This window comes from Nerophis ophidion, linkage group LG02, assembly GCF_033978795.1.
Source record: "Nerophis ophidion isolate RoL-2023_Sa linkage group LG02, RoL_Noph_v1.0, whole genome shotgun sequence".
Taxonomy (NCBI): domain Eukaryota; kingdom Metazoa; phylum Chordata; class Actinopteri; order Syngnathiformes; family Syngnathidae; genus Nerophis; species Nerophis ophidion.
In genome coordinates this window covers 23,594,302-23,614,315 of record NC_084612.1, presented here as the reverse complement: position 1 = coordinate 23,614,315, position 20,014 = coordinate 23,594,302, and the positions used below count along the sequence as shown (strand labels likewise).

Here is a 20,014-nt window from a genome sequence, read left to right as displayed (position 1 = left end):
TCAATTCTCTTTTTTTTTTTGGTCATTATAACCCTTTTTGAAATAAATTCTACAATAACTTAGGATAGATGAATAACTTACCTTTAATATTTGCTTGTCACTTTGACTTGCAAAGCCAGAGCAGGTTTTTAGTAAGAATATTAATAAATCACAGTGCAATTGTTTATTATGATGAGGCAACTATACATTTAGATGATTGTATTAGATATAGGGATTAGGGATGGCGTTGCGTAGTTGGGAGAGTGGCCGTGCGCAACCCGAGGGTCCCTGGTTCAATCCCCACCTAGTACCATCCTCGTCACGTCCGTTGTGTCCTGAGCAAGACACTTCACCCTTGCTCCTGATGGGTGCTGGTTAGCACCTTGCATGGCAGCTCCCTCCATCAGTGTGTGAATGGGTGAATGTGGAAGTACCTTGAAGGTAGAAAAGTGCTATACAAGTACAACCCATTTACCATTTACCATATGTTCTGCAGTTACATGTAGCCCTTAAAGGGCAGCCGCATCTGTGATGTGGCCCAACATGAAAATTAGTTTGACACCTCTGCCATAAAACAATAAAAAACACAAGTATTCACTTAAATGACAAATGAGTATTACAAAAGTGAGTCACGTCACACATTTGCCTCATACATCTAATTTTTTTCCTATTTTCCTATTTTTTCAAAGTGTAGAAAGAAGTTAGCCCATGTATATTGTAAAAATAACAAAACAAAACACCTTGATGTAACATTGATATCAAATGATAACACTTACGGGTGGCGATGTATCCAATAAAATTTTAACTACAGATGTCCCCAACATGGGATTGGATCAGAGTGGATATTTACTTTTTTTAACTGAATGGAATCGGCTAATGAGCAGCCGAGCCCAGACAATCTTTACGGCAGTTGTTTGTCCCAGTGTTTACAGGCTAAAGATTGTACTCACGTGAAAGACTTAATTAAAATGAATGGGAGGCACAATTGCATTTCTGGATTCTACACATTTGCCAGAAAACCGACTCAAGTTGACACTATCTTGAAATGAATCCACAGCTCAAAAACATATCTGAAATACTAATCGTTGTTGCTTTAACAGCAAATAAACAAAGTGTCTTCCAAGTAGCACTATCACTAGAGGGCGAGAGCAAAAGGATTGGCTAAACATGCTACACACACGCACATACCGAGCAGGACAAATACATTTAGCTAACCGATAATGCTTCAATGTAAAGTAGGCGTGATCGACCCAGATGTTGATACATTTACTATTTAGTGTAGTATCAGTATATAAACGATACTTAAGTGATTAGATCGATATTTTTCTTTTACGTGTTCATATTATTAAAAAAATATATATTTTTTTGGTGTTTTTTGTTTTTGTTTCAGGCAGTAAGTGGATACAGGAAGGCTTTGAGGGCAACACCCAAAAGATTAAAATGAGGGCCAATAGTAGTTTTTGCTTTTAGTTACGAGTGATTCTTCATTGTCTGCTCTTCCCATCATTGTGAAGCAGAATTCACCAAGTGTTGTATGGTCATACTTGCCAACCTTGAGACCTCCGATATCTGGAGGTGGGGGGTGGGGGGTTAGGGGGCGTGGTCGGGGGTGGGGAGGAGGCGTGGTTGGGGCGGGGGGCGTGGTTAAGAGGGGATAATTCACAAACTCCAGTATTTCATATATATATATATATATATATATATATATATATACCGTATTTTTCGGACTATAAGTCGCAGTCTTCTCCACAGTCCAGCGGGGGTGAGACCCGGCCAAACCACCCCAAATTTTTTTTTTTTTTTTTAACTTTTTTTTTTTTTTTTATAGTTTGGCCAAGTCTCACCCCCGGCCAAACTAAAAAAAAAAAACTGCGACTTATAGTCCGAAAAATACGGTGTATATATATATATATATATATATATATATATATATATATATATATATATATATATATATATATATGTGTGTGTGTGTATGAAATACTTGACTTTCAGTGAATTCTAGCTATATACATTTATTTTATTATATATATAAATAAAATAAATAGTTGTATTTCAAACGGCATCTATCAAATACACAGTAATAAAAACACAGTTGTTCTACTAACTGTACTGTGCTTGCTGGTTACTGAAAAAAACAACCCACACTTACCTTTCACTTTGAAAGGTAAGTGTGATCTAAAGTATTTGAGTAACCTTTGTTCTGCCATTTGCGTACTGGCGAGCGATCTCCGAATCCGGGAACATATTCTTCACGGATTTGTTGCAGACATCCGCAAAGGAGAACGGGATGTTGCTTCCAGCTATCAGCATAGCCATATTTGTCCCAGCATAAGTTACACGATCAGGTCTCCATTTTGCGAGTTGGCCCATAATATTGGGTTGTGAACGATGCTGGGCTACGGACGCTTTGTGCTTCGCTGACCGTTCATGACTGAGTGTATCCGTTCAATGGAGAAGTCTGTTCTACAAAATTTACAGGCAACATACCCCTCCCCCTTCGAACTCTCCTGGATAAACTGAAATTCTTGTTTCCATTCGTTTTGGAACTTGCAAGCGTATTTCTTCATTTTGCCCGTCGACTGTGTAATATATTGGGTTGGAGTCAATAACCAGGCGAGGTGATGAATTTACGTCTCTTTACCGTGGGCTTCAGGAATCAGAACAGATTCCCTCACTTGCCGTCAGGTGCGCAACACCACGTAAATCGTTGGCCAATCAAAAAGCAACCCCAAAACGCTAAAGCCAACATTGACCAGGAGATGGCAACAGACAACATAGATCACTCTAGTACAGTTGGCATCGCCATGCTGTAACTTTCTTGTTCTTCTGCTTCGTCTCCTTGTGTGTGCAGTTTTTTATTAAAATCCGTAGATGTAACGTGATTGGGCAGGCAAGCTGTTTATATAGTGGGAAAGGGGCCGCGAAAACAGGCTGTCCCCACTCAGGTCCGCATGGAGCTGGAGGGGGTGTGGCCTCCAGCTAACGCTGAATTTCGGGAGATTTTCGGGAGAAAATTTCTTCCGGGAGGTTTTCAGGAGAGGCGCTGAATTTCGGGAGTCTCCCGGAATATCCAGGAGGGTTGGCAAGTATGTGTATGGTTCACCCGCTAATAAGGAACGTGAGCTGGGTTTAGATCATCGTGAGACAGGTGAGTTTTACCCTACAAGCCACTTTATTTTGTAAAAGAAAATTGTATGTAGCATTCAATACTACACATTTGATACATCATCTGATTTACAAACATACCAGCAAAGTCTACATTTAATGAAATAAGCTTTACAAAATGGTGTTTTTGTGTTTACTTTAGTTACTTGCTGTAAAACATTTTTAGTTCTGATATCTATTGTCAAAGTAACGTCTCAAGACTCAAAATTGGATCTGAGGCCAACAATGTTGGTCAGGAAAGCATTTTTGAATGTGATACAAGCTTAAAAGTAAGTCAACCACTGCTATCGGTAAAATATCTAAACAAAAAATGCTCTGACGAAGGCATGCATCCCGGATCGTCAGAGGAAATCTGAAATTGTCTTTCAGAAAATATAAGTAAAGGGCAAGTAAAACAAGCCGAGAATGAATGCTTTCATTGCCTGTTGAATTCAGGTTGTGTAAAATGCTGGAATCTTTGTGCCACTTTGGAGGAACATTATTCCTGACATTTTATACAAATTCAAATTTGCACAGCCACATAGACATGCCGGTTTTAAGCTTTTTTTAAATCTCAATTGTGTCACTATCCCTATTGTTGTTGTTTCCAGAAGCTGGTGAGCATCACTAGATAATTCTTACAGCTGCACAACATGATAACAAAAAAAATATAATGCAGCCGTCGGGGATGGTTATTGAATACATCTGAGTGATATGTCTATTGAATGAAAACTCAACGTGCACTAGAGCTGCATCCGTTTGAGCCTTAATACGATGTCTTCCCCTTCACTGGCGAAACATCCGGGCATAGCTCCCATGTAGTCAGGTCATGCTGGCATGTTGCAACGGTGCTAGATCATATGCAAAAATACGCAGCTTGCAGTACGTGGTCTGCTATGCTGGGGGTGCACGTAGGCTATGGAGAGTGTGTTCACACGTCATCTTTTAAGCAACATATCATGCGTGAATGTCGCCTGAAATAAACCCTTGCTGTTTAAACTTGAAACTGGTCATGGCGACTGGAAATACCAGATGATGACAGGATTTTAGCTTGTTCTGTTCGAGGGTACACCTGCACAATAAACCAATAAAACACCTCACTTTTGATTGATAACAATATGTGTATAATTGTTGCATTGATGGTGAACCACATTGCTAATATTGGTATTGGAAGTTATGTACCTAATTCAGTGATTGTTTGAGAAGACTGACTGATTATTTCCACTAGATTTTAATTTTATTTGTTGCTCTTTAAAACCCCATGTCAACAATATTTATGTGTCATGAAAATTTATTGCAACACTCTGGTCTAAGTAATGCAACTTAATGTAATTCAGCAGCAATATGTTCTTATGGCAATCAAAAGAGACCACAGTTATGCAGCCATATTATCCGCCAAACTGCAAATAAGTGTGAATCCAGCTGACTTTAGGGTTTTACAGCTTTCTGTGACATCATTATAAAGTCATGTAAATATGGTAAAAAAGCACTGGGTAGTGTCCTTTGCTTTGCCTGGCAACCTTTACAGACAGCAGTAACTAGAGAAATAAACATAAAATCCCATGCGACTGCCCAAACAGGGGAACTCTGCCCTCTAAAGGCTGGGACATTAAGTACATAGTTGGTATAAAAAAAAATATTGTACATTCTTGGGTGGCAGGTTATAGTTTGCTTTATGCATCATTTTAGCTGTTTTATTAAATTTATTGAATTTCTTTATTTTTGTTTCAATAAATAAAGAGTTTGAATGTTATCTATAACCAACATTATGTTTTTTCAATTATGTAGTTAATCAGGTGTACTTTTGTAGTTATTTCTCTATATTTCTACACAAAAACTCAGATATGGTAACACTAGCGAACAGCAGAGATTATGCAGTGATTTTTTTTTTGTCTAGAACATATTTTTTCTTCATTAATTATAGATGTATTTCTTGTCACCTTATGTTGTATATTTTTCATTTTATATTTCCAGTTATTTTTGATCATCTATTTTTACACTTGGAAACTATGTCAATGTCTCGTCTATTTGTATTTGTATTTTGACTTTCTTTCCAATTGTTAATGAATAGCATTATTTTAGTACTACTGAGATTCAAATATCATCTATTTTTGTCTGTGCTCTCTCGTAGAGACAATGTGGTCGTTTGTAGATAGTACTAACTTTAAATCCTTTGTAACATTACAAATGTTATTTATAGAGAGTTTGAACAATTTTGGCTCCAGCATTGATCCCTGGGGTGTGCCGCAAGATATATTTAAAGCTACGGACGTGTTCGCCTAACTTCACGTATTGCTTCATGTTGGTTTTGTACCCAGTTCAAGACCACCCCTTTGACGCCATACTGTTCTAAATTGTTAATTAAGATATTACAATTAATTGTGTCAAATGCTTTCATAAACATTGCTGCTGCACACTGTAAACAATCTATTGCATTGATTATTTCTTCCATTATTGATATGGGAAATAAATAAACTCTGTTTCTCCGAGCTCCTTTTCATACATGTTGAATTACGCTAATATAAATGTACTCTCCTTCTATGTATCTTTAATGAGTATTTCGCAAATATGCTAAACTATTACCTTTACCATCTTCCTTCCTTCTCTCCATCTCAGGAACACCAGAAGAGCCGCCGAGGTGTGGATGGACGAGTATAAAAACTTTTACTACGCCGCGGTCCCCTCGGCAAGAAATGTGCCCTACGGGAAGTAAGTCCTAATCTTCAAAACACACCATATCACATGAATTGGTGTTTAAAAATGGCCCCGGATTTCTAATTAGAATGCAACTCTTGTGTTTGGCAGCCAAATGCCTGATTTGGCCTGATTACAAGAGTGCAACATAATGTGATGTGTGCTACTGAGAAGTGTGCAAATTTGCTTCAAAGCAAACACATTCTATGAAAACGCCATTCAAATGATACCAGAACAGGTTTTAGGTAGCTCGTGGTGTCCAGTTTGCCTTCTTGCTGGTTGATGCAGAAGATGATAATATTGCTTGACTTTGTGAATTTACATAGCAATCGCATGTTCCCTAGCACCAGAGTGTCAACACTGCTGCAGTTATAGTGAGGGACACAAAACCATTGGCGCCCCCTGTAGTCTCAAATTTGCATCTTTAGCTATTGTAAAGTTATGTTTTAATGTTTTCTAGCATGCAATTTCTTGTCTACAATGTTTAATATTTAGTTGTTGGAAGATGTATATGTTGATTAGAAGCAGCACAAGTCATCATATTTTCATGTTTTTTAAATATTAGAACATGGTTTTCCTCTTTTTATTTTTTTATTAACCATTAATGTTCAAATATATACATTTGAGGACAAAATGATTAGCCCTTCTTTTGAAATAAAATAAAAAGGCTTTTTTCTCAATGAAATGGAATGGGTGAGTCCGCCATAATATACGGAGGGTCAAATGGGACAAAATTAAAGAGGTATTGGGTAATTTATGTAAAAGAAATGTATGTAATTACTTTACGTCATTAATTAATTGTAATTGGAGCTAAATACATTATTTCCTATTAAATGTGCCAATAATTTCTTTAATGTAAAATTATTTTTATTATTTAATCATTTAATTATAGGTTTCATCATTTACTTCATGATTAAATTGCTTATTTCACAATGTAATTATTTAGTAGTTGTATTATTTCTCGATTTGATTCGTTGTCTAATGATTTATTTATTTCCCGATTTAAATAATGATTTAATAGTTTCACAATTTAATCAATTATTTCGCAATTTAAGTAATTATTTCAGGATTTAATGATTAATTTATTAATTACCTGAACCTGTGTGTCAGCGCTTCATTCATTTATTTCATCTGTTAAACGCACCCATCAAAGTCAGTGGGCGGGGGTAACTGGAATCTGGTCCGATCATTGCTTTGGACCGAAGCCTGATTCTTAGGAATTCTTTGGAGAATACACTATTTTGGGAGTTGGTGGTAGATACTTAAACTTTGTGAAGTTTGAGGAAGCTGGACCTGCTAACTTACAGCTATTGCAGTAGCATGCTGTCGTGAGGCGAAACCGTTCCTCAGTGTTCGCTCTTACAATAATAACAATGTTGCTAAAGCTTGGTTATCACACAGGTTACGGAACGTAAATTAAGTATTATTGGCGGTTGACTGTATGGGTGTGCTTCAAACCTACTTGAATGCTCAGGTGTAGGGAGGCCAATCATTGTGACGATGTATGTTTTACACCAAACCTCACATAACGACATCTCGAAAAGTAGATTTGAAAAAGTACCAAAATTAGTCCATGTCATGAACAAATGCTTTACTCTCAGGAATGTTATGAATATTGGAACATTGGGCAGTAATTTTGAGAAATGTTAAAAAGTTCCTCAGAGACTAATATTTTTGTCCTGAAGTGTACAGTATATTGAATGAAATTATTTTTGTCAAATCATATTTTATTTTTAAATTTCAATGCAAAAGCTGTAATGTAAAATTGTATGGCTCTTGACAGTGGAAAATATAATTTGATCATCTTATAATTTGTTGATCTTAATCCACTTGTGCAGTTGTCCAACTCATCCGATACCATTTATAACAGCTTAACATAAGGCCGTGGTTCTCAAATGGGGACGCGTACCCCTGGGGGTACTTGACGGTATGCCAAGGGGTACGTGAGATTTTTTTTTAAATGTTCTAAAAATAGAAACAATTAAAAAATCCTTTATAAATGTATTTATGGAATAATACTTCAACAAAATATGAATGTAAGTTCATAAACTGTGAAAAGAAATGCAACAATGTTGTCAGTGTTGACAGCTAGATTTTCTTTAGATTTTTTTTGTGGACATGTTCCATAAATATTGATGTTAAAGATTTAATTTTTTGTGAAGAAATGTTTAGAATTAAGTTCATGAATCCAGATGGATCTCTATTACAATCCCCAAAGAGGTCACTTCAAGTTGATTACTTCTATGTGTAGAAATCTTTATTTATAATTAAATCACTTGTTTATTTTCTCAACAAGTTTTTAGTTATTATTATATCTTTTTTTCCAAATAGTTCAAGGAAGACTACTACAAATGAGCAATATTTTGCACTGTTATACAATTTAATAAATCGGAAACTGATGACATAGTGTTGTATTTTACTTATTAATGTCTTTTTTTCAACCAAAAATGCTTTGTTCTGATTAGGGGGTACTTCAATTAAAAAAATGTTCACAGGGGGTACATCACTGAAAAAAGGTTGAGAACCACTGACATAAGGAATAGGACAGGAGAACACAAACGTTAGCAGCACTAACACAGCAGTGTGCGCTAAAGTGCTAACAATACACTCACATTGTGACTTACAGCCACATCATGTTAGGTTAGCTTATTCGCTGAAGAAAAACAAAGTGATCGAACTTACAGCTCCCACGTCTGTAGCTGACTGAGTCGGCTAAACTACAGGCTTTATTTTAAGATGTGCTACTGCCTCAGTCAAGTGGTAGGTTGTAATTCCTAAAGTGGTGTTTTTCATGATGTCATAAACTTGAAAAGTGACCGTTTAAGCACCTTTTCTCAAAAAAGGGGAGCATGCAAGTGACGGAGATGATAGATTTTTCTTGTGTTCGATGCTCTCGAATGGGCTCGGGCTCACAAAACTGTTAAAACGTCATTAATAATTCAATTTTGCATAGTAGAAGACCTTTAGATTGTGTTTGCACTCACAACACAACCTTGGCTTCCTCTCTCAGTGCCCTTGTTAGTAATTATAAGAATCGTTTTAAAATTGCATTCATGCGCTTTTTTTCTGCTTGCATAGCAACAAAATCCCTCTAGAATGACAGAGGCAGAGACTGAAAAGAAAATAAGATATTTTGTGACATATTGGGAGCATTTTTGCCATGTCCCCAAAGGCAACAGAGCGGCTCTCTAATCCTTGTCTTCAATGGCGCTGCAATTTAAGCACAAACACAGCTGTCATCTTGACTGACAAGCCTCTCGCACCTTCTGTCTCAGCATCCAGAGTCGTTTGGATATGAAGAAGCGTTTAGCCTGTCAGCCCTTTAAATGGTACCTGGAGAATGTCTACCCTGAGCTGCGGTAAGATGAGGACTGGATTTATTTTTCTGTGTGCTTTATAACAGCACAACATTTCATTACTGTATTTGATCAAACAAATGTGTGTGTATGAAGGGTCCCTGATCACCAAGACATTGCATTTGGAGCATTACAACAGGGAGGAAACTGCCTGGACACCTTGGGACATTTTGCTGATGGAGTGGTGGGCGTTTACGAATGCCACAACGCCGGAGGAAACCAGGTAGTGTTACCACGACAACACACATACGTCAGCCTGTCTAAACTCAACTTTGGGAGCCCAGATGGTGGTGCTTATATCAATTCTAAAAGGTACATTTAATCACCCCTTTGCATATATAAATTGTATTTGTACTAAGCTAGTAAACTTTACTGTAGTTTGCTTTATTACGTATACTCTAGCAATAAGCTGTTCCTGCATATCTCTAGGTGTCAAATGTATGAGACTTCTTAAGGCTCTCAGAATGCAGTAAGTGGATGTTTGTGTGTGTGAGTTTCAGTAGTGCCTGCGTTTCTTCTCAAAATAGACCAACCAGGTGTGGATGACTTAATGGGGAAAAACACCACATTCTGTCCTTTATGTAGACATGTCTTTGCCACAATACAAAATATTGAATATAGTTATTTTTTCTTTAGTTGTAAAACACAGAACACTTTTGTTTTTATAGCTAGTAATGAATATATAAGGCAAATTGACTACAGCAGACCTGGGAAAAATGCGGCCTGTAGGCCGCATACATTTTAAGATTTTCAATACGTTTCCAAATAGTTTTTTAGACCATTAACATCAAAGTTGTAGCTGCCAAAGGGCTGGGCGATATAAACGATATATCGCAGGTTTGTCTCTGTGCGATATAGAAAATGACTATATCGTAATATTCGATTATATGTTCTCACACAGTTGCTTTTAGCTGCGGGCATTACATTACTGGCGTTTCTTACTTCTTCTAGTCTCTCTTTCTCACAGAGACGTAAAACAAGCCCGCCTTCTTACATACGTCACATACTGTCACGCGTGTAGCGTCATACGCTCTCGCCAAGCAGAGAGGTAGCAGCATGGCTAATGTTAGCTAAAGGCAGGTTGAGCGGAGCGGAGCTTGTGACAATGCAAGCGAGAGAAGGTGCGAAACTGATCACAAATGGAGGAAGAACAATAAATGCCCAAAATAAAGAGCAGGGGATACATCATCTGGCGGTGGTTTGGCTTCAAGTGGGAAGATATTCAGCAGACAACAGCAATATGCAAAGTATGCAGCAGAAGTGTTACTGCAAAAAGGTAGCAACACTATTAATTTGTTCTTTCGTTTAAAAAGTCACACGTGAGAGAATGAAGAGTATTTAATAAATACAGTTTTGGTCAATTGACTTAGTTGTGATTTCCCTCTTCGCATATAGCATAAATTAATGCAGTATGAAGAAAAATGTTTTAATGTAGACACATAAAATCTTCATACTGCTGTGATTATATGCATCAGGTGTTCATTCAAGGCCAAGGCAAAATATCGTAATATGGCATAAAAATATCGCGATATTAATAAAAGCCAATGTCGCCCAGCCCTAGCCGCCAATAAGATGTGCAGTGCTGTTTTAAAATTAATGTAAAACTTGAACTATAGAAAATATTTCAATGGTGGGAAGCCCCGCTTTTGAGTGATATACTGGTTATTATGGTACTTTATGTCATAGCCGCTCCAGGCAGATGAGGCACCAAGCAGTGTGGGGGGGATTTGTTTCCAGAGCAGCCAGTCTTAAACTCGGGTGTCAGAGGCATACGCCGGAGCAGATTTTTAAACAAAGCTCTGCGGAAAAGTGATATTTTGTCAGATTGTATTTTTTACTCTTTGTGTTAAAATTATAATATGTAAACGATGTCGATTAAAGAGGTGGTCTGAGAAGTAAGAAATGATCTACATTCATATATTGTTCATATTCAGTGTTTTATTGTTCATAGTCAGTATTGTAAAACCTACTGTATTTATTTTCGTGTACATCCTGGGTGTCACACTCTGTTTTTTTAGGTGGTCTGTCATAACGTTTTTGGCATTCTATCAGACGTATATTGTGCAGAGATTTTCACACGCATATGTACAGTGCATACCAACGTTTCCTTTTAAGGTACGCACCTGTGCAATTGCACACTGCTCACACGTCCTCTGCGCACGGCAAATCTAGGCTGCGCACAGAATTGAATAAAAAGAAAAAACAGTGAGCACGTCTGCCGTCACTCACATGTGCGCCACTGAATGCTCAAGGAGTTTTGGCGTTTGCTCACACATATGAAAAATTGGAGGGAAAATTGGTACATACATAAATACATACATTCCCACACACACACACCTGCAGTCGTGGTCAAAAGTTTACATACACTTGTGAAGAACATAATGGCATAGCTGTCTGGAGTTTCCAATAATTTCTACAACTCTTATTTTTTTGTGATAGAGTGATTGGAGCACATACTTGGTCACAAAAAACATTCATAAAGTTTGGTTCTTTTATGAATTTATTATGGTCTACTGAAAATGTGACCAAATCTGCTGGATCTAAAGTATACATAAAGCGATGTTAATATTTGGTTACATGTCCCTTGGCAAGTTTCACTGCAATAAGGCGCTTTCGGTAGCCATCCACAAGCTTCTGGTTGAATTTTTGACAACTCCTCTTGACAAATTTGGTGCAGTTCAGCTAAATATGTTGGTTTTCTGACATGGACTTGTTTCTTCAGCATTGTCCACACGTTTAAGTCAGGACTTAGGGAAGGCCATTCTAAAACCTTAATTCTGGCCTGGTTTAGCCATTCCTTTACCACTTTTGACGTATGTTTGGGGTCATTGTCCCGTTGGAACACCCAACTGCGCTCAAGACCCAAAATCCGGGCTGAGGATTTTAGGTTGTCCTGAAGAATTTGGAGGTAATCCTCCTTTTTCATTGTCCCATTTACTCTCTGTAAAGCACCAGTTCCTTTGGCAGCAAAACAGGCCCAGAGCATAATACTACCACCACCATGCTTGACGGTAGGGATGGTGCTCCTGGGATTGCAGGCCTCACCTTTTCTCCTCCCAACATATTGCTGGGTATTGTTGCCAAACAGCTCAATTTTTGTTTCACACATCGGCCCCAAGACACATCCAAACTATCCATTTTCTACCACTTGTCCCGTTCGGGGTCGCTGGAGCTAACTCAGCTGCATTCTTCCCTCAATGTCAACATTTTTGCTGAGGTCTGGGTCTTGGTATATTTTGGACACTAAACTCTTTTCCTGTGCATATTTAATGGTAATTATGTTATTGATGGTCTTGGTCGTAGTTTGCAGTGGTATTCAAGTACTAAACTAAGCTTTTTGTAATAATTCGATGAACCTATTTGTCTACAGCAGTGGGTCTTTACATTTTTTATCTTGGGGCCCAACTTTTGCACTACAGAGGGGCCCGAGTCATATTTAAAAACATCAACACTCAAATAGTAATCTATTATCCCAAACAGACCACAGCGGAGCTCTATGGTTAAGAAACACTGATCTGCAGTACATGAACGCCCCAACGTATTAGAAACTGTGCCTTGGTAAACCAGCACTAAATACAACAACCACAGTCCTATTAAAATGAACCACCACAGTTAAACAGCTTCCATTTTTTAAGTGCATCCATTAAATCTTAACAACTTTAACTGTGCATCCTTTTGTACACTTTTTAGTGCATGGTCTGCATAGACTATTTAGTGCATTTTTTATTCGTACCTTATTGTATTTTACACTTTTTTTAGTACCCTGCAGCAGAATGTGATGTTTCGTTATGATACAATGGCTGCCTATCTGGCCTTCTTTCTAAATGTTCAATTTATACCACTTTTCCAGTGTCACTTCACAATGAACAATGGTTTAATGGAGGTGGGTAGGCGTTCCTCATTCTGTGAGCCTACAGAGGATCTTAATATGATGCGACACTGGTACAACCTTAGTGCAATTATCCTCTGCAGATGTTGCAGAGCCGTTATGTGCCTTGAATTCTCTATTAAAGTTAGTAATGGCATCCTTGAATAGAATGAAGGCACTTTTTTTCATTGTGTGAAGTATAAAGCTCAGTGAAATAAAATGAGATGAATGAGAACGGAAGAAGCCTTAATAGTCTAGCCAAGGGAAAACTCCAATTATGTTTTTGATGATCACTGGGAAACTGCACATCACATCTAAACTGTCTTTTGTAATTGTACTTTTTGTTGAAGGAATGGGCCCTGACTAAGGATAAGTCAGTCAAACACATGGACTTGTGCTTGACTGTGGTGGAGAGAACAGGCGGCTCCCTCATCAAGCTGCAGGGCTGTCGAGAGAACGACAGCAGACAGGTACCTCGACTACACAACAACATCTTATTTGGTATATTTTGTCAACGCGAGGCTCTGCATACCTTCAAATGTTTTCTAAACCAACTGAGTAATATCCATTTGTCCATGTTCGATACCGCTGGTCATCGTTAGGGGCATGGGTAAGTTGGAGTGTCATTAATTCAATTATAAAATCATATATTAAAACACAAGCAATATGTTTGTGCTTGTTAAAGACACATTGGAAACTCGATTTACGAACTTAAATAGTTCTTGAACGTAATTTGTATATCGAAAAGTTCTTATATTGAAGCAAATTTCTCCATAAACAATTTAAACATGAATAACTGATTCAAGTCTATTTTTTAGTACAGGTTTGTACACTTTGAACACAACAAAATGTTATACAGTGCTGTATGTCAAACATACATAACAAGGGGTTGATGGATAAAGTTACTGTTTAGTAACAGAGTCAAATAAACAACAAATTAATTGTCCCCCTTGTATTCAATCCCCCCTTGCTGACTCACGCACACACACACACACACACACACACACACACACACACACGCACACGCACACACTGTCACTAGCCCTGTGGTGCACTCACTGTTTGAAATCACCAAGCTCCTTAACTCTAACAGCCAAGTCGCTACAATGAGTAGGAATAAATGATCAAATTCACTTTAATCGTCTTGGCATTCAGAGGAAGAGAGGGTGAGGAGGCAGTGTCTACAATGCTGTGGATGTTTTGAACCACACATCGCTTGTCCATTGATTTCTTTGGACTCATATATAACTAGCAAAACTAGGAAAATGCTGTTAGAAGGTTAAAAAACACTTAAAAGGCGCTCAGAGTGGCAATTAGCACAATTGGTAACGACTAAATGAGCAGAGAGAGCAATCGGACCGTCCACAAAGGATGTGCTGCTGGGCACAAATTGGCTGCACTGCGAGGCACACAACGGGTGGATACAACTTCAGTAGACGTGCATTCGCTGTGTCACGTGTGTGGTTAGTTCATCCAAAAGTTTGTACAATGAGTGTTTGTAAATCAAGGTTTCCCTTTACTTAATATAACAGGAGTGTACATACTGCTAAAGCCCCAGTCAAATATCTTCTAAATCACAGGCGGGCTCGGTTGTTTTCCGGAATTTGCAGCAAAAATGTTCCAAAGATTTCAAGTGGACTCACTGCTGAGTCTGATGTCTTTCATGGACCCAGGTTGGCTCGTGGGCCTTAACTGCCCTGATCTAGCACAAATAAAATATTCTCTATATGACAGGGACAACCTGCTGTTTTTAAGTTGATTAGTCCTGCTCTACAGTATCACCTTCAAGTTGCTCCGCCGTCAAACACACCATCAGCAGCTTGTCCATATTTTTATGGATGGATGTCCGCCATTTAGATTTTTTTCGCCGGCGTTAGACTCATTCGGATTCAGTATGGTGCAGACTAGCACGCTCATTTTGCATCATAAAGTCCTGCATTTGATGATTTCTTTCTTCAGTTCAATGACTTATCCACTTTTTCTCGGCACTGTCCTTCACAATCACCCTTTTTTTTGCCATGGTTGATAAAACCAAATTATGTTGATCTCTAACTATAAGCTAATGCTAGCAAGTAAGACCAGATGTCTTTTGGTCCAATCTTACAGGCTTACTCAAATTTCAGCTTGCAACTTAAAGCATCACAATAAGTCGAAAGACAGCTCGTATCTCAAAACACTCTTAAGTTGGGGCCCCGACTCTTGAATTGAAGTGCCACTTTATATGAAAAAAACGGTAACACTTTGGTATGGGGAACATATTTTAAGTAACAAAGACTTAATTTAGAGTTATTTGGACACTAGGGGAACATATAAGGGTTAGGGCAGTGACGTGCGATGAGGTTCATGGCTGGTGAGGCACTGACTTCATCAGTCAGATTTATAAACATATGAACCCTAAAGAGCATCTTATTCCCCATTTGATTGGCAGCAGTTAACGGGTTATGTTTAAAAGCTCATACCAGCATTCTTTACACATACAAACTGTAGCACACAAAAAAGCACATTTAATAAAAAAAACTTTATTATGGTCTTACCTTTACTTATAAATTAAGTCCATGTGCCGCTCCTTCTGAACAAAAGCATCGATAACTTGTTTATAGAAGTCTTCCTTATCTTTCTTCAGTTTTAAAAGTCTCTCTGTCTCGATGGAGATCACTGTCTGAAGCAAACCTTTTAGCTCCGGTGTTGGTCTTCTTTAATTATTACCTCCTGCTTCGATTGAAAGTCCAGTTTAGAAAACTGTTTTATTTTAGATATGTAATCATCCATGTTAAAAGTCCAGGAGAGTGGAAAAAATAAACGATCGCTGCCGCTGCACTTGACTTGCTAACTGTAGCTTGTTGTCACTTATTCTGCAGCCGAGTAATTGCAAGAATGATCCCTGGGATCACTAGCGCCCTCTATCACCATGAGGCAGGAGAACAGGTGCCTCACACAGTGCGTCTTCGCAGCCGTTTTTTAATTGCCTAGCACAAGAAATACGTTACACACATACAGTTGTTGACAAAATACACTGTACATTATATACCTCAGCGAACTAGATTACGGAAATGTATAATATAATTCATATAGCAATACGGTCTCACTGCACAGCAGCCAGCAGATAGCCGAGTCAATGCGCAATCCATGGTGAGGCTCAACTGGCTGCTGACTCACCGCAAGTCTCTTCTCAGTATTTGAACGGCAAATGTGAAAATTCAGCGATTTTGAATAAAAATAATCTAAAACTGGTGAAGTTAAATGGAAAATAACTTTATAAAGTATGATCACTGGATACATATATAACAATTTAATTATTTTTTTTTCTTTTTACATTTTTTTTCTTTCCATGGTGGCACGTGAGGCCCCGCCTCACCTGCCTCCCCTGATTGCACGTCACTGGGTTAGGGTTACTAATAAGCAATAATTCTGAGGTTATTGAGGGAAGACTCTTAGTTAATGGCTTACTGGTTGTATTATAAGGCCATGCAGAATAAGGCATTAATAAGTACTTACTGGTGACTAGTTAAGAGCCAATATGTTACTAATTTGCATGTTAATAAGAAACTAATTAATGGTGAATATGTTCCCCATACTAAAGTGTTTCTGAAAAACATTATTTTCTCAATTAATTGCTTAAGTTTTATTTCCCCGAGTTATGTTATGTTATGCATGTTATGTTGTGGGTTATACTTGTATAGCGCTTTTCTACCTTCAAGGTACTCAAAGCGCTTTGACACTATTTCCAGATTCACCCATTCACACACACCTTCCTGCACACATTTTCATACTGATGGCGGGAGTTGCCTTGCAAGGCGCTAACCACGACCCATCAGGAGCAAGGCTGAAGTGCCTTGCTCAAGGACACAACGGATGTGACTAGGCTGGTAGAAGCTGGGGATTGAACCAGGAACCCTCAGGCTGTTGCTTGCACTGGTAAAGAGCCACTTAAGCTACCTTAAAAGTAGTGTACCACAATTCATCAAACAGATCGGTAACAGCAGGCCTGGGCAATTATTTTGTCTCGGGGGCCACATTTAGAGAAAAAAATGTGTCTGGGGGCTGGTATATATTTTTATGAACATTAATACAAAACCTCACAATAATGTCTGACTGAAAACTAAAAATTTTATGACAGACCGCCTTAAAAAACACAATGGAATTTTACATTTTTCTGTGAAGGATAAAACGCTGAATATTGACAAAATATGAATGTCACACCGCCTTTTGATCGACACATTTTACAATCAAGTGAAACGCAACACAAATGCAACAAACAGTCAAATATGAACGTGAAGGGTACAAAATAAACCCACCTACAACATGATATATCTGATACATCACTAAGCTTTAGAACAGGGGTGTCAAACTCAAATACAGAGTGGGCCAAAATATAAAAACGAACAAAGCCGCGGGACGAAGTTGAACAAATTAACCTTTTAATAGGGACCCAAACAAGTTTTGCATTGAATATTGACCAAGCAAGGCTTACACAACTTTATAGTGACATGTAAAATCGAGTTTCAAATAACAATAATAATTAAAAAATATCAATGGCATATCAAATAAAATGTAAATAAAAATTGAATGCCTCCTTTCGGTGGTGGGTTTGAGGTGGACGGGGTTTGGTGATAGCGGAGGGTGTATGTTGTAGCGTCCTGGAAGAGTTAGTGCTGCAAGGCGTTCTGGGTATTTGTTCTGTTGTGTTTATGTTGTGTTACGGTGCAGATGTTCTCCCGAAATATGTCATTCTTGTTTGGTGAGGGTTCACAGTGTGGCGCATATTTGTAACAGTGTTAAAGTTGTTTATACGGACACCCTCAGTGTGACCTGTATGGCTGTTGACCAAGTATGCCTTGCATCACTTGTGTGTGTGTATGTATAAGCTGCATCTATTATGTGACTGGGCCGGCACGCTGTTTGTATGGAGGAAAAGCGGACGTGGAGACAGGTTGTAGAGAACGCCAAAGGCAGTGCCTTTAAAGCGCACCCCAAATATTGTTGTCCCGGATGAAATTCGGGAGGGGCACTGAACTTCGGGAGTCTCCCGGGAAAATCGGGAGGGTTGGCAAGTAAGAGTATTAGCGGTGAATGCGGTGTTACGGCGGCGGGCCAGCTCTAATGTAAATTTGATATTGCCTCAAGGGCCAAGTGAAATTACACGGCGGGCCATATTTGGCCCGCTGGCCAGAGTTTGACACACATGCTTTAGAACTTTGTTGTGAAAATCTCCTTCCGCGTCTGTGGAAACGCTCGCCACCCACACTGCTTGGTGCTTCGTCTGAGCTACTGTGAATAGTAACTAATTAGATGGCCGTAGTAACTGATATATCATCCATAAGCGCAGATTCCAGCCATTGAAATACTTTGTATAGTTCAAGACTTACGGTCGGTAAAAAACATCACTGCACATCATAATGGCAGCTACACTTTCCATCTTAAAGATCTAAAAAAAAAATATTTGGGAATGTCCGGTGGGCCAGACTGAAAAGCTCAACGGGCCGCATGTGGCCCCCGGGCCTTAATTTGCCCAGGTCCGGGTAACAGCAATATATATGTTTAAAAATAATGAATTACTCGTGACCAGAAAAAGTAACTATTATTCTGTATTTGTATTCATCATCCATCATCATGATTGTTAATCTGGTTTAAATTGTTATCTGTACAAACTAAATTTAATTAAATTCCCACTTTAATGTCCACCTATTGTGCTTTTTAATTTTGCTGACTCTGCAGAAATGGGAGCAGATTGAGTCCAACTCGAAGCTTCGTCACGTGGGCAGCAACCTGTGTCTGGACAGCCGCAGTGCCCGAATGGGTGGTCTCACCGTGGAGGTGTGCAGCCCCAACCTGAGCCAGCAGTGGAAGTTTACCCTGAATTTACAATCATAGGGGGGTGGGGCAACATGACCCACGCCACCCCAGGAGCTGGACACACCAACAGACTCTGAAGACGACCGGGGGATGAACTAGTCCGTCTTGGTCCTCCTCAGGGGGTCGGAGGTCATATTTTTACACGCCCGTCCCTGCCTCCCAACACAAAAACAGACAAGCGGAGGGAGGCCCCCTGAAGAGGAAGTGACTGTTGGGTCGCTAATGATGAAGATACAGGCTCTCCATCCAAACGACTACATACCTCAGTGTTTTGTCATCGCCGCTTTCACGAGGGTAATCACGTGTGAACTCTTCCAGGCTTATTCTTTTCTTCAATGCTGGTGAAAATGGACTCCAGTGATTTTATTTTGTAACTCTATTTCTTATGGGGTTTTTTTTCTTTCCTTCAGACTTTCCTCAAACAGAGCCAGAGTTAACCAACTTTGTTTTGGGTTTTCGGGGGGTGGAGGTTCACAGGACCATCAGAGACGAAGAGAGGCGAATATTTTTTTTTAAGAGATTTCCACAGCAGGCAGTGGAGGATTTTACTGAACATTTTCAAGCGTTGTGGTCTGTCCTCAGGCTGTAGCACTGGCTGCTGCACTTTACCATCTTCATTTTCTTCTTTAAAGCGACGACAAGGATCTCTTAACAGCCACTTTTTGTTTACTTCTCTCACGAAGCAAATTGAAAAAAAAAAAATGAAAAAAAGAAACACCCTCCAAAGGACAGTCGAGGACTGATGTGATGTCTTTTCTTTACTATCGCTGCTCTTCGGCTCCCTCGGGGAAGCGTTTTATACGACTTCTGTTTGTTTTGTGATTTTATTTTGCTCGCCACATCAAACTGAATTTGTGTAATTTACTGTCTCTTTCTCTGGTTTTCTGAGGGTAACAGGAATAAATAACCTAATCTCATATTAGTGTTTCTCGACCCTGACCTTAATGAAGCACCGTTGTATGAGGCTGACTTTAGCACGCTTACCAGGACGTAGCCTCGCAGGGATTTATTGTGGCCTCCGTTTTTTGGGGATCTTGATGACATGTTGTGTTACTAAGAGTACTTGTCAATATGTTGCAATGTTGATTCAACAGTGTCATCATCACACCATTGTGCA

The 20,014-nt window shown here is 38.9% G+C and overlaps 1 protein-coding gene across 1 annotated transcript in view; it reads left to right on the top strand.

The window, feature by feature from the left end:
- The window catches only part of galnt2 (UDP-N-acetyl-alpha-D-galactosamine:polypeptide N-acetylgalactosaminyltransferase 2), a 145,190-nt gene extending 125,376 nt beyond the window's left edge, over positions 1-19,814 (top strand). Inside the window, exons 12-16 of the mRNA XM_061879723.1 lie at positions 5,743-5,835; positions 9,096-9,179; positions 9,273-9,399; positions 13,395-13,514; positions 18,760-19,814. Of these exons, the coding sequence (XP_061735707.1) occupies positions 5,743-5,835; positions 9,096-9,179; positions 9,273-9,399; positions 13,395-13,514; positions 18,760-18,915 (580 nt within the window). The 3' untranslated portion in view covers positions 18,916-19,814. The remainder of the gene's footprint in view (positions 1-5,742; positions 5,836-9,095; positions 9,180-9,272; positions 9,400-13,394; positions 13,515-18,759) is intronic.
- Positions 19,815-20,014: the final 200 nt, after the last annotated feature.